Source organism: Haliotis rubra, unplaced genomic scaffold (genome assembly GCF_003918875.1).
Source record: "Haliotis rubra isolate DU_JTF1 unplaced genomic scaffold, ASM391887v1 Scf15, whole genome shotgun sequence".
Taxonomy (NCBI): domain Eukaryota; kingdom Metazoa; phylum Mollusca; class Gastropoda; order Lepetellida; family Haliotidae; genus Haliotis; species Haliotis rubra.
The window spans coordinates 3,253,456-3,269,606 of record NW_025765447.1 but is presented as its reverse complement, the minus strand read 5'-3'; the positions used below and the strand labels follow the sequence as shown (position 1 = coordinate 3,269,606).

General features: G+C 38.4%; 1 protein-coding gene across 1 annotated transcript in view; it reads left to right on the top strand.

The window, feature by feature from the left end:
* LOC124270204 (tubulin monoglycylase TTLL3-like) overlaps window positions 1-4,348 on the top strand; it is a 45,636-nt gene extending 41,288 nt beyond the window's left edge. Inside the window, 1 exon segment of the mRNA XM_046705241.1 lies at window positions 1,605-4,348. Coding sequence (XP_046561197.1) covers window positions 1,605-2,098 — 494 coding nt within the window. The 3' untranslated portion in view covers window positions 2,099-4,348.
* The last annotated feature ends 11,803 nt before the right edge of the window (window positions 4,349-16,151 follow it).

Here is a 16,151-nt window from a genome sequence, read left to right as displayed (position 1 = left end):
CTCTTAGGAAACATGTACCAGTAGGTTAAATATATACAGTGGTACAATAAGCTTGGTCAACAACTTGGTAGGATTCTAGAACTTGGATTTTGTAGTGATTTACTCAATTCAGCTCCACTCCATCATGTGTAAAAAAAACTGTGACAGGAAGAAATCAGGCCAGCTGTCAGACATATTAACATGTCTACATGATTTGTACATGATTTACACTTTTAGTATGAATAAATGAATAAGTAAAAACCCTTGAATCTAATTATAATGAAAAATTACTACAATGAAAAGTCTCTGCACTTGTTTTTGAAGATATGAACACGTGGGGGTGGGGGTGGGGGGTCTGCTCCTTTTGTCCTGAAAGTTTATTAAACTCTCGTGAAAAGGGGTGACAATTAACTGCACCCCCTCTTTCTCAAGAAGCTGTATTTGCCCCTGGAACTTGATATGAAATAGATGACAATAGGATGACTTGAGTGACAGGAGGATGACATGTGTCATCTAGGTTGAAAATGTATAAATTTGCATCAAGTTGGCAAAAGTTGTTAAGATATAAATTACCTAAGTACAAAATGCGGGAGATCTCATAGAGATTCACTCAATTTCAAGGTAGTAATGTAATTCTTGTCTAGAGTAGGAGCATGATATGGAACTTGTCTACTTATCTTGCCTTCAGCATATACAGCCCTGAGTCAGCACGTGCTTTGTTCTGCATGGATTATCATTTCCAGTATATTTCAGAATACAGGTTCATTATGGCCTTGACATCAGATCATTTCATAATCCTGGATGGTTTTGCAGTGACATTAACGAATGTTGTAAATAACAGCATGGTGTAACCCTCTCTCCCACATACATAGGCTGACAGAGATTGCAACTAAATGTGTAGTGTGCTTTAAAATGATGCTATCTAACACGTTACTTGTCAACAGGGCATTGTATAATGAATCATTTGATTTTAATAGTATCAGTTGAACATAGTTATTTTTTCAGCTTATGTCTATATGTAAATATATACATAAACTTATAATTATATATAAAATATAGTGACAAATATTTTCTATATTCTTTCATTTATTTCATATATGTTATGAATATGTATACTTATATTTTTTATCGTGATTATGCTTGTACATATTCTTGTTTCTTCTTTTGGATATTTTTTGGTTCCTGGTACCAGAGGGACGGTGGGGTAGCCTAATGGTTAAAGCGTTGGCTCGTCACGCCGAAGACCCGGGTTCGAATCCCCACATGGGTACAATGTGTGAAGCCCATTTCTGGTGTTCCCCACCGTAATGTTGCTGGAATATTGCTAAAAGCGGCGTAAAACCAAACTCAGTCTGTCAGTCCTGGTACCAGAATGAAAGAAAATGGCAACTGTGGAACTCTTGTTGAACTTCAGATGCAGTGCTCTCTATTGTAATGGGATAATATGAGGTTATGTGTGTGCTCTTAATCATGTTAATAGTGACAGAATAATGCCAGTATATTGATGTTTTATGTAGAATTGTTGAGTGAAGTGTGCCAGTATAATCCAGTTTGGTGCCTATTGCTGCTTTAATATTTCTTGGCTTGCTCCAGACTAACTCCTAACTGTTTTCCTCTATTAACAGGTTGTGTAGATGCATTAATCGACGGCACATGGGGCCGAACTTGTAGTGAGTGTGGGGGTGGAATGAACTTACATCTCGATAACGTCAACCCAAACTGCCGATGTCGACAAGACAGCGTTATCGTTACCATGTCGTACGGACGTGCTCGAAGTGCACGATTTGCTGCTACGCCATTCCGCCCCTGCAGCGGGTACAAACACCCCCGCCCCCCAAGTGCGTCCTTCATCCCCCAAACCAAAGGCAGGGGCAGTAGCAATACTGGCCTCAGGAACATGAAAATGGAGAAAGTTTTGTTGAAATACACCGATGGTGGAATCAAGCGTCCGATGCCGCTATCACTGCAGGCTAATCCACTTCCGAAGTTGGTACGCAGGTACATCGGGCGCCGAATGGCACCAAGTCATGATACAAGCATGCTCCAGAACGCAGTTTATATAGACACTTCACAGATCGATAACCCTCTGTCGATCGTATCCCAGAGCTACTGTCGGTGATGAAGGTATTACTCTGATCTCACAATCCACTTGTCTTTTTTCCATTTGTCCATCACTGATGAAGAGGCAAGCGATACCTTCACAGCCAAGAACAAGTACCCACAAAACTCAATTTTCTTGGCCAGTTACTTTTCTTCAGATACTTAATTGATTGTAACTTCCTTGCCAGTGCTTATAAGTTCTCAAAGTAATTTTTATGAAAGGATGGTTGAATATGTAATGTTTCTAATTAACAAAAATTATTAATTTCTTTAAAAGTAATATGTCCTCTTTTGAAATGTTCTTGAAGCCTGAGACCCTTGTCAGTGTCCACCTGAGGTATGCTCAATCATATAATGTGTATATATACGCTAGGGACAGCGGGAGATCTCGGTGTTATTTATATGGGTTTGTTTGAGTGACATGTTGTTGTTGTTATCATAGTCACGTTAATAGCGACATGTTATTGTATGTATCATTGTAACGGGTGTTGATTTCTGGGTTTGTACATACGTCATTGTATATTACTTTCATTCTCTTGGATCAGCTGTGAAGATCAATGTGTACATGTGTTATTGACATATGGAGTTTGACAAACGTTTGTTGCAGTGATCTATTTCAAAGCAGTATTGATCACCCTCACATTAAACATGTCAAACATGCAGCACTATGCAAGAACTACCTGACCTACATTTTACATTTAGTTTCGAATTTATATTTTCTTCTTTAAAATGAAAGCATTTTATCACTTTTTTTTACTTAATCCACACAAAAACATGCCAGATCTCCATAATTCAGCTTAAGGAAGTTATACTATGGAGGTTTGAATTCAGTTAATTCAGTGTGTGAATCGAGTGTAAGAATTTTACTTTAAATTGAGGCATTTTATCACTTTTTTACTTAATCCATAAAGTAACACGCCAAGTCTCAGTAATTAATTCAGCTTAAAGAAGTTACACAATTGAGGTTTAAATTCAGTTAATTCAGTGTATGAATTGAGTGTAAAAAATTTAAATGTTGTGCCTAATTTTTCAGGAAGATGCCTGTATTAATCAATGAATGTGATAACTTTGCCAAATATATGGTGTTTAAACAAATATTTGTCAAACTGTCTAAACTTGAACCCCATTATAGCAGCATTATCATCATTGTGGTTGCAATATCATCCCATTCAGTTTGTTAACGAAACTCTGAAACTAACAGATTTCAGGGAAGATTTGGTTCTACAGGGACAGACACTGATTTTCATGTTCTAGTTTTTCTGTTAATACTTTTCTGGTTTTCCGTTAACACTTCTCTCCTGTACATTACAGTAACACGTATTCACATTCTTTTTTTCTGTAATAATGTTTTCAAATTAAGTTTGTAACCTTTAACTCCTACTACCAAACAGAGATCAAGTAGAATCATGTCAGTGATATTTTGTTCATGGATGAGAGCTGATTGTATTATTTTACTAAACAGTTAAGCGTTTCTTTCCAGCAGTAGATAGTTCCCCACATAACTGAATCAAATTTTGATGCCAGATAGCATATTATCCAACCATCCATTCATGAAGTTATTGTAGTGCTATGATTATCTTAAGTTTATATAATAAGAATAGAAAATCATAGCATTAAAGTAAATTCGAGACTTAAACAACTTTCACAGAATCTGAGTTGATGACAGAAGCTCATTATTGGCACATATCCAGATCTAGTTCTAGCGGTTGCAGCATTACAACTGTCATAATCCTTTCTTAAAGAATGAGAATTATTGAAATTGTAGTGTTTAGAACAATTTGAGAGAAAATAGAATGGCCAACAGCTTGTTCTCGATTCAAAAGGACAATATAATTTTGAAAACTATTGACAGCTTCTAAAAGCTGGCCATTTCTGGGCCTTTTTACGCAAACGTTCAAGTTCTGAAACTCATGAAATCTTTATGAAGGAAATTAGATGGAAAGACAGTTTTACCGTCTTGCTTTTGAGGGCAATGGAAAATAGGGAAACAACATGTTATGTTGGGTTTAATGATGAATGGTGTCTTAAGTGCCAAATATTCTAATTTATAGACTTATTACATCTATGTCGATTATTGCCCCTGCTACAATTTTCTACTTTCGGTTTAGGAATAGTGTGTATGTATGTGAAAGTTTAAATATGTTTATGAGAATGAAATCTCTTGTCATCTGTGTGTTATTCAACTGATGCATACAGTTGTAAGTTGAGGGTTGGAATTGACTTGCAAGGAAGACATTTAACTTCTTTGAGTGGCATTTTAGAAGTTGGGAAGTACAATATAGAACAAACCTTATGGATAACAACTTCTTTTTATTCGTGAGTGCACTCACGAATAATAAGAAGTTGTTATCCATAAAGTTAGTTCTATAAGGAGGACATTCTCAATCTGCATTTCATACATGCAAACTTAAATATGTTTTTAAAACTGACAAAGCATTCTGTGTAGTTTTAAAATCCAGATTTCATAATTAAAAATGACGGATGTGAGTGTTGTTTATGATGATAGTGGTAGTGCTGTGTGATGATGACCGAGAATGATACTAAGGCATGCTTTTAAAATAATTTCATAATTTGAAAAAAGTTGAACCTTAGTACATTCAGGGTCTGAAACTGAGGGTGAAATGATGCATTACAGATGCGAATGGATGACTACTTGTTGTCAGTACCCATCAAAATAAAAATATAGGCCAGTTGTATCACCATCTTACTGAAAACACTGTCGATGTTTATTGAATATTGATTTGTTTACTATTTTGCTCATAACACGGTTGATATGGAATATAATCAGTGTCAAGATCTTGATGTTTGATTTTTGAAAGTTCTATGCAATGTTGCCATTTGTACTTAAAAGCTGCTACAGTTGGTTTCATCATCGTCAAAACTAAACGGGTGTGTATACATTATGTTCCTCCATCACACATACACAACTGCTTTGTGTGGCTGTCTGTTATCAGCAAAACAAGAGTCAGCCTTCTTCCAATGAGGAATACTAGTGAATATTCGACCAATGAGCTCTCAGATCAGATGACAAAAACGTCCTGGCATCAGACCCATGAAGATCCGGTTAGACTTGTCATCGTATCCCAATTGCGTAGATCAATGCTACAACTACAACTGTCAAATGTGATTCTCAGGTGACCGGAATATGTAGTACAATCATACCCGTGAAGTATTGACGATGGATTCCAATGTGCTTTACTCGTGTATATATTGTCCTTTGTTATTCAGTACTTACACATCACAAGTTAGTGTTGTAAACGGGTAGGAACTTCTTGGTTACCAACTTTTTTTTATAAATCCTGTTAAATAAATGACAGGTATTTCAAATACAGGGATATTTATCTGCCAAAAAAGGAACATTTAATTTAAGTTTGGTTTAAATCTGCATTGCCAAATCTCATTTGAGGCATTCAAATGATTATTCATGTTTTTACAAACCTACGTCACACATGACCAAATCACTACACACAACATTGTGAAGTTGTAACTCGGTTATCTATTACACAGAGACTTACAAAAACAACATCTGTCACTTTTAGTGATAAGATTAGGTGACATGACTATGCACTACTTTTCGTTCATATTGCAACTTTAAAACTGATACTTAAAGAAGCCAGCATGTTTGGGCAGTGTAGAAATCAGTTCGTTTTCCAAGGTATCCCAATTACATCCTGCTGGATTAGCTACTAGTCCTTAACTTGTGTCAATATTTCACCTGGTCTAGTAAGATCAGCTTGTGTTTTAATATGCAAAGACTAATATTGATACCAATATTCAGACATGTAGACATGAATGTTTTTGGCATAGACTGTAAGCAGTCTCTCGTGTTACCAAGGTTATTACAATAACCCCCGATACCAACTGTTCGTACCAAAACTCTATGCAATTCTGATTGAAGTGATTTTAAAGAACTCTGTATGATTTAATTTCTTAATGATTTTCTGTGTCAAATTGGTTTGCTGATGTGATTTAAGGCTAAAACATACACATGGTTTTGGGAGACACGCCCCCTCATCACAACAGGTGGCTTTAATGTATGAATATTAACTGTAACAGTTCCATACTGAGGCTGTAAGCACCCTATAATGGGAAGATTAATGGTTGGACTAGATTTAATAATTGATCTGTGACTGCTTTATGAATATTCAGTAAAATTTATATTTTTCGTATGTCTAATTGTACAGTATGCCACATGGAGGCAGTTGGCCAACAACGTGCCAGAACTTCGCTGCTGGTATGAAGCCTTGTTTGAAGTATTTCCTCACTGTAGCCATGTTAACTGATAATCCAAATAGTACAACACAGGCCAGATGACTATTATTTATTTTTATCATTAATCCTTTGTTGAATTCTTGTTTGCTCATTGGTTTTGTTGGTTATTTATGTGACTATTGTCTCATGTCTTCACACCAGTACTTGTGATTGTTTGTTCAGTACTTACTTCATCAGTATTAATACTTAGGTTCAGGGTATTAGTAGTAACACATTACTCTATGCAGTAGATGTATGTCATCAACAGATGTCAAGGGATTTACGGCTAAGTTCCTAAACGGTATCCTATTTTTCTATATTCACAGACTAATCATAAGAATGTTTTTACTGGAAACCAAAATAGAATCAGATTTCTGTTATGAAACCAATGTTGAGTTATGCCATCTTAAAGTGGATATTTCATAAAATACTCGTCTCATGGCTGTCTCAGTTTGGCTAAGTGGATTTAAGATAATCCTGAATAATATACTAATTATTCTTATTGTTCATATTTCCTTTAAGCTTTTAATCTATTTTCAAGCTTTAACCAAACTAGTACCAATGCTGGAGTGTTATGAGATTAGTGAAGGATATGGGCATCTCAAAAGACTCCCATGTTTATTATTTAATAAAAAAAGGTTGTGATTAAATGTGGATTTTTGCAAATGTTTACTTGATGTTATCAGTACACATATTTTACAACAAATATATCTATTGAGTAGAGATATGCTTTGATGACGGATCTGTGATGTCTAGTACAGAGGAAACACTCCGAGATGATCCTTGTGTAGACTGCTCTCAGCATTGATACCCATCTGTGATATGATTGTTTTACTGAAGTGTGTGTCAATACCTGCTGCTTGTATGTTTAAGATATATTTTATTTTTGAAGATCAGGTTTTCATATCCAGAGTTTGTGCTGTTTATGTAATTTAATAAATGAAGTAAATTTATACTGAATGCTTTAGTAAGTTGTTTGTTATGTGTATTCAAAGATATTCGGGGCGGTGCAGTAGCCTAGTGGGTAAAGCGTTGGCTCATCACGCAGAAGACCCGGGTTCGATTCCCACATGGGCACAATGTGTGAAGCCCATTTCTGGTGTCCCCCGGTGTGATGTTGCTGGAATATTGCTAAAAGCGGTGTAAAACCAAACTCAGTCAGTCAAAGATATTTTATACAACATAAATATATGTGCACTGTATGAATGCAGTGTAGAGGTGTAGAGGTACATGCACTCATTTCACACACAGAGGTCACAATGTTTGTTTGTTTGCTGTTGTTGTTTAATGCCACGCTCAGCAATATTACAGCTATATGGTGGCGGTCTGTAAATAATCGAGTCTTGACTAGATGATCCAGTGATCAACAGCATGAACACCAATTGGAATATGACATGTGTCAACCAAGTCAGCGAGCCTGACCACCCGATCCTGTTAGTTGCCTCTTACGACAAGCATGGTTGCTGAAGACCAATTCTAACTCAGATCTTCACAGTGAGGTCATAACTCAAGTTGTAGATACCATCAAAATATTTCCTGCACCACACCAACGACCAAGACAACACACAGAGCATATCGACACAACAACATAAGTAGTAGTAACAACATAAGTGAGAAGTCCCGACTAAACATCGACAACAGCAATAACAACATAAGTCAGAAGTCCCGTCTAAGCATCGACAACAGCAATAACAACATAAGTGAGAAGTCCCGACTAAACATCGACAACAGCAATAACAACATAAGTCAGAAGTCCCGTCTAAGCATCGACAACAGCAATAACAACATAAGTCATAAGTCCCGTCTAAACATCCACAACAGCAATAACAAAATAAGTCAGAAGTCCCGTCTAAACATCGACAACAGCAATAACAAAATAAGTCAGAAGTCCCGTCTAAACATCGACAACAGCAATAACAAAATAAGTCAGAAGTCCCGTCTAAGCATCGACAACAGCAATAACAACGTAAGTCATAAGTCCCGTCTAAACATCCACAACAGCAATAACAAAATAAGTCAGAAGTCCCGTCTAAACATCGACAACAGCAATAACAAAATAAGTCAGAAGTCCCGTCTAAACATCGACAACAGCAATAACAAAATAAGTCAGAAGTCCCAACTTAACATCGACAACAGCAATAACAACGTAAGTCAGAAGTCCCGTCTAAACATCCACAACAGCAATAACAACATAAGTCAGAAGTCCCGTCTAAACATCCACAACAGCAATAACAACAGAAGTCCCGTCTAAACATCCACAACAGCAATAACAACATAAGTCAGAAGTCCAGTCTAAACATCCACAACAGCAACAACAACACGAGTAGCAGGCGCCCTTTAAAACAGCAATTACAGCAGCAATTTAAAACGACACAAGTAGCAGGTGCCCTCTAAATATCACCACAACAACAGCGACAACAACACAAGTAGCAGTTACCCTTCGTCCCGACAACAGCAACAAACACAACCAATCTAATTGTATATATCCTCTAAATATCGCCACCACAACAGCAGCAACCAAACCAACAGAAGTAGTAGGATACCATTTAAATATGAACACCAGTTACCATAACGCAATGAGCAGATATTGCTTTTCATATTACCACAGCAATTAACTTACAACACAATTGGTAGATATCACCTTAAAACAGATAGTAGACATTTCTTTACATATCATCACAGCTTCCAACATCAAACATTGCTGTAGATACAGGGGAAACATCGCCAACATTCCTCCAGTAAATGACCAAGCCATGTCTCTAAAAGAAACAGACATCGTTATTGCGCAACAAACACAACAGCAATAACAAAATAAGTCAGAAGTCCCAACTTAACATCGACAACAGCAATAACAACGTAAGTCAGAAGTCCCGTCTAAACATCCACAACAGCAATAACAACATAAGTCAGAAGTCCCGTCTAAACAGCAACAACGGCAACAACAACACGAGTAGCAGGCGCCCTTTAAAACAGCAATTACAGCAGCAGTCCATTATGTTATCCAGGGGGTCTGGTAGATGGTCAGTCCACCCTCTCCTTCAGAGACCAGATGTATTTCTACCTTCTTCACTTTGTTGATTACACTGAAGTAAACTGTAAGTGAAATGTAAATCATTGTGGTCAGACAAGACATAGGTCAATATCATGAGCAACGCCCCAAACTGTCAACGTAAAACAAATCAATAGACAAATAAAAGTGAAAGAATATGACTGCACGATGCAATTTTTGTCTAGCATGCACCACATGCTGTGGACCTCTTCAGCCTAAAAAAAGACCATCTGTTACTTAAGATATATATAGGTGTTGTTTTACTATCTGCTTGTAGTTAAAACAGGGTGGTAAATTACCCATCTAACACCCAGCAGGAATATTTGCTGTGGACCACTTTATCACCACCACAATAACTCAAGTTGTAGATACCATCAAAATATTTCCTGCACCACACCAGCGACCAAGACGACACACAGAGCATATCGACACAACAACACAAGTAGTAGTAACAACATAAGTGAGAAATCCCGACTAAACATCGACAACAGCAATAACAACATAAGTCAGAAGTCCCAACTTAACATCGACAACAGCAATAACAACATAAGTCAGAAGTCCCGTCTAAGCATCGACAACAGCAATAACAACATAAGTCAGAAGTCCCGTCTAAACATCCACAACAGCAATAACAACATAAGTGAGAAGTCCCGTCTAAACATCCACAACAGCAACAACAACACGAGTAGCAGGCGCCCTTTAAAACAGCAATTACAGCAGCAATTTAAAACGACACAAGTAGCAGGTGCCCTCTAAATATCACCACAACAACAGCGACAACAACACAAGTAGCAGTTACCCTTCGTCCAGACAACAGCAACAAACACAACCAATCTAATTGTATATATCCTCTAAATATCGCCACCACAACAGCAGCAACCAAACCAACAGAAGTAGTAGGATACCATTTAAATATGAACACCAGTTACCATAACGCAATGAGCAGATATTGCTTTTCATATTACCACAGCAATTAACTTACAACACAATTGGTAGATATCACCTTAAAACAGATAGTAGACATTTCTGTACATATCATCACAGCTTCCAACATCAAACATTGTTGTAGATACAGGGGAAACATCGCCAACATTCCTCCAGTAAATGACCAAGCCATGTCTCTAAAAGAAACAGACATCGTTATTGCGCAACAAACACAACAGCATCAACCCACTACCAATAGAAGACGTCCACCTACTTACCGACGCAACAAGTTTTCTTTTCACAACGTCATCCTTCTATGGAACAATCTGATCTTGCAAGAACCTAGGGAAATAGTGGTATGACGTTTCATATTGTCCATGCTGTGCGTGAGTAACTCAGCATTTAACGTCGCATCAGCATTATTTCATACTTATATGTCATACTGAAATATGACTGTAATGACATACTCAATACGGTTGTAATGACATACTGAAATATGACTGTAATGACATACTCTATACGGTTGTAATGATATACTGAAATATGACTGTAATGACATACTCAATACGGTTGTAATGATATACTGAAATAAGACTGTAATGACATACTCTATACGGTTGTAATGACATACTGAAATAAGACTAATGACATACTCAATACGGTTGTAATGACATACTGAAATAACACTAATGACATACTCTATACGGTTGTAATGATATACTGAAATAGGACTTTAATGACATACTCAAAACGGTTGTAATGACATACTGAAATAACACTAATGACATACTCTATACGGTTGTAATGATATACTGAAATAAGACTTTAATGACATACTCAAAACGGTTGTAATGATATATTCTATATGGTTGTAATGACATACTGAAATAAGACTGTAATGACATACTCAATACGGTTGTAATGATATACTCTATATGGTTGTAATGACATACTGAAATATGACTGTAATGACATACTGAAATAAGACTAATGACATACTCAATACGGTTGTAATGATATACTGAAATAGGACTGTAATGACATACTCTATACGGTTGTAATGATATACTGCAATAGGACTGTAATGACATACTCTATACGGTTGTAATGACATACTAAAATAAGACTGTAATGACATACTCAATACGGTTTGTAATGACATACTGAAATAGGACTGTAATGACATACTCAATACGGTTGTAATGACATACTGAAATAAGACTGTAATGACATATTCAATACGGTTGTAATGACATACTGAAATAGGACTGTAATGACATACTCAATACGGTTGTAATGTCCACAACAGGATACCACAACAGCTCTGAAAATCTTTCCGCAATATCGTAGCGGTTCCTAACAATTCTCCCCGCCCAAGTTGTCGATGTACATGCATGTAGATACTAGTAGTAGTAGTAGTAGTAGTAGTAGTAGTAGTAGTAGTAGTAGTAGTATAGCAGTATCAGTATCAGTAGTAGTAGCAGTAGTAGCAGGTTAGTAGTAGTAGTAGTAGCAGCAGCAGCAGTAGCAGTAGCAGTAGCAGTAGTAGTTGTAGTAGCAGTAGCAGTAGCAGCAGTAGCAGCAGTAGCAGTAGTAGTAGCAGTAGTAGTAGTAGTAGTAGGAGTAGTAGAACTATCAGCAGTAGCAGTAGTAGTAGTAGTAATAGTAGTGGTAGTATAGCAGTAGTAGTATCAGCAGTAGAAGCAGTAGTAGTAGTAATAGTAGCAGCAGCAGTAACAGTAGCAGTAGCAGTAGCAGTAGTAGTAGCAGTAGTAGTAACGGTAGCAGTAGTAGTAGTATAGCAGTAGTAGTAGTTGTTGTAGTAGTAGTAGTAGTAGTAGTAGCAGCAGCAGTAACAGTAGCAGTAGTAGTAGCAGTAGTAGCGGTAGCAGTAGTAGTAGTAGTATAGCAGTAGCAGTAGTAGTTGTAGTAGTAGAAGCAGTAGCAGCAGTAGCAGTAGTAGTAGCAGTAGTAGTAGTAGTAGTATAGCAGTAGTAGTAGCAGTAGTAGAAGCAGTAGTAGTAGTAGCAGCAGCAGTAGCAGTAGCAGTGAGTAGTAGTAGTAGTAGTAGCGGTAGCAGTAGTAGTAGCAGCAGCAGTAGCAGTAGCAGTAGTAGTAGTAGTAGTAGCGGTAGCAGTAGTAGTAGTAATAAAAGCAGCAGCAGTAGCAGTAGCAGAATAAAGTAGTAGTAGTAGTAGTAGCAGTAGCAGCAGTAGCAGTAGTAGCAGTAGTAGTAGTAGTATAGCAGTAGCAGTAGTAGTAGCAGTAGTAGCAGCAAGCAGTAGCAGCAGCAGCAGCAGTAGTAGTAGTGGCAGCAGCAGTAGCAGTAGCAGTAGCAGTAGTAGTAGCAGTAGCAGTAGCAGTAGTAGTAGTAGTAGTAGTAGTAGTAGTTGTAGTAGTAGTAGTAGTAGTAAAGCAGTATCAGTATCAGTAGTAGTATCAGTAGTAGTAGCAGCAGCAGTAGTAGTAGCAGTAGCAGCAGTAGCAGTAGCAGTAGTAGCAGAAGTAGTAGTAGTAGCAGTAGTAGCAGCAGCAGTAGTAGCAGTAGCAGTAGTAGCAGTAGCAGTAGTATCAGTATCGGTAGTAGTAGCAGTAGTAGTAGTAGTAGTATCAGTATCTGTAGTAGTAGCAGTAGTAGTAGTAGTAGTAGTAGTAGTAGTAGTAGTAGTAATAGATGTGCGTTTAACGACGCACTCGGCATTTTTTTCAGCTATATGGCGGTGGCCTGAAATAATCGAGTCAGACAAGCCAGTGATCAACAGCATGAGCATCGATTTACGCAGTTTGGATACGATCCAATCCCGCCTCCTACGACAACAAGCATGGATTGCTGAAAACCAATTCTAACCCGGATCTTCACGGGTATAGTAGTAGTAGTAGCAGCAGCAGCACCACCAGTAGTAGTAGTAGTAGTAGTAGTAGTTGTTGTTGTTGTTGTTGTTGTTGTTGTTGTTGTTGTTGTTATTTTTTCTCCACTGCTATAAAACGATCAGAGGTGACGAGGTTAGTTGATAAGACAAACTCTTTGGGGCGACCACGGGAACCACAACCAGAATATTGGCCCCCCAACATGCATCCTTGTTTTATTGGAGACAAAGTGGCGATGTTCTGCCCACGGCATGGATAATCATGATAGTTAAGGTTGGTAGTTCCAACGTAATCTTGGGTGTGACAGTCTCTTCGACAAGTGAATATATGTTTCAAACACCAACAGGCACACCCCACCTCCAAGCTGCACCCCACACGATCCCTGCAACACACAGGCTGACCCCGAACCCCAGCCAGCCACCATTCCCTCACCACCATACATATAAACGCACACACCATATGTACATATTCAAACTTCAGTGCTTCAGACTCCGTCTAGTCCTGCACAAATTGATTCGCTTGGTGCTGTGTATAGTTCTTAACGAGCTAATTGGCTGATCGATCGATTATTCCCTTGGCGAACTTGCCGATCAATCGGTTCATGGTCAGTCAATCAGTGACCAAGTAATAGGGTACTTAATCTATCGAATAATATCACTTTTTTACGTTCCACCCCACTGCTTCCATTCTGGGATCTTTGTGTGCTTCTGTCGTTTTGTGTTCAATTGCCTTTAGGGAACGTTCATAATTTATGGCTGGGAGTGGGGGGTGCGGTGGTATATGATCATTTTTATGGAGAATCATGTACAACGTGAATAACCCCCCTAAAATGTATGTACAAATTAAGTGAAACACACACACACACACCTGCATGTCAAGGACCACCCACCCCCTTCCCTTACCATGATTTCTAAGCATAATATATATATTAAACATATTTTTATGTACAAAATTGATGACCCCTACTAGTACGTGTGTACAAAATTGATGAACCCCCCCCTTAGCTCGCCAGAACAAAATGGGTGACACCCCCTTAAAATCATCATCACACACACACCCCACCCCCCACCCCTAGCCATAAATTATGAACGGTCCCTTAGGGGCGGTGGGGTAGCCTAGTGGTTAACGCGTTCACTCGTCACGTCGAAGGCCTGGGTTCGATTCCCCACATAGGTACAATGTGTGAAGCCCATTTCTGGCGTCCCCGCCGTGATATTGCTGGAATATTGCTAAAAGCAAGTTAAAACCATACTCACTCCATATTATGGCAGTTGTGTTCTCATGTGAAGAGGGCATCCATGAATTATCTCCCTTAAGCCAGATTACCTCCAGTATCTCAAGTAAATCCACATTACTAGTGTCAGGTTGATACTGAAAAGTCCCTTGGCCCCTTTATAGGATATTTTATAACGTTAATTTCACAAGTCTTGTTTTCGGTCAAATATTTTCATTTATGAGGCTGAATGTTATGCTTGCAACACACATGCACACACACACGCACATGCACACACACACACACGACGCTGTGTAAGTACACTAATCAAGAGATAGGGCGGTATACTATTATCACCGCGAATATCTGCAAAACTGCTGACTCGGCGTTAAGCAATACTCACTAATCTAAGCAGTAGGTCGCTGTTGATATCGAGACGTAGTCTATCCCTGCAGCCTCGCCTTCCCTCAATGCTAAAGCCCTACATGAAGCTAGTCTAGATTTCCCCAGGTTCTGAATCTCTTGTCTCCTGGGGCTCCTTTTCGATTTAAATAGGTTTGTTTGTCACAATCAAAATTATATATACACAAAGAACTTAATTAAGCACCGCCTGCATTTTTGCAATCATAGGTTTTCAACACGTACATAAAACCTCTCGTGGTGACCACGATGTAAAAACATGAGTTTTTCTGACCCGTATGATCCTTTAACTCATAAAAAAACGACAAAATGATTGGGATCCATGTTGATTATATAATGATAAATTCTCATTTTAAAAAACCCATTGATTTTCATACAAAACCATCTGTGCAGGTATGGCCCTGGAATTTTTAATGTTGAATTTATTGGTGAATGTGAACATTCATAATGCCATTTGCGTGTCTTACACGATTCAAGGTCAATACTGAGTGTATAACAGCCAGCACTCTCCTCCTCATACCCCCTCTCAGCCTCCTGATCCTCTGATGGGCCAGTCTACGACATTCCTCGTGTAAAGCAGCTTCCAATTGGGCCAGGTTCTGTACAGGAGGATCCCTTTGTTGCACACGGTGACCAAACATGTCCCAGATATGCCCCAGGGGTTAAGATCGGGGCTCATTCAGTCGTGAGATATGTCTAGGCTGAGACCATATAATAGATACATGGTCTCTGGTCATGGTCTGCTTAACTAAGTTCTTTGTGTATACATATACAGAGACTAAGCGTTAGCCTAGTCGAGACGACGGGGCGTTGTGCGTTACGTAGTCTGTCTCACAGTCCCTGAACCACATTATTTTCCTACAGCCTAGCCTCCCCTGTAGTGCTAAAGCCCTAAACGAAGCAAATCTAGATTTCCCCAGGTTCTGAATCTCTGGTCTCCCTAGGGCTCCTTTTCAATTTAAATGGGCTTGTTTGTTACTATCAAAATTATATATATTCAGAGACTAAGCCTTAGTCTATGCGTTACGGTGTAAGAACATTATAAAGTTGGTGGGACCGGGGAGGTGTTATGAACAGCCATTGCATGTTGTCTCTATTATCACATGAGCAATTGTAAAACATGTCACTAACTTATTCATAAAGACGACTTCATCTTAAACACAAACCATCATCCGGGTGTTTACAATGTCTGTGTGACGCAGTCCGCCTCGCTATATAGCGAGAGTAAACACTGCCGTCCGAAAACGAACCAACGATAATTTTGTTTCGTAAGAGCGGCATTAACTTACACATAACGTCCTTTGTATCCATGTTATTAACAGTAATTTGGCGCATTGTAGAAAGGGA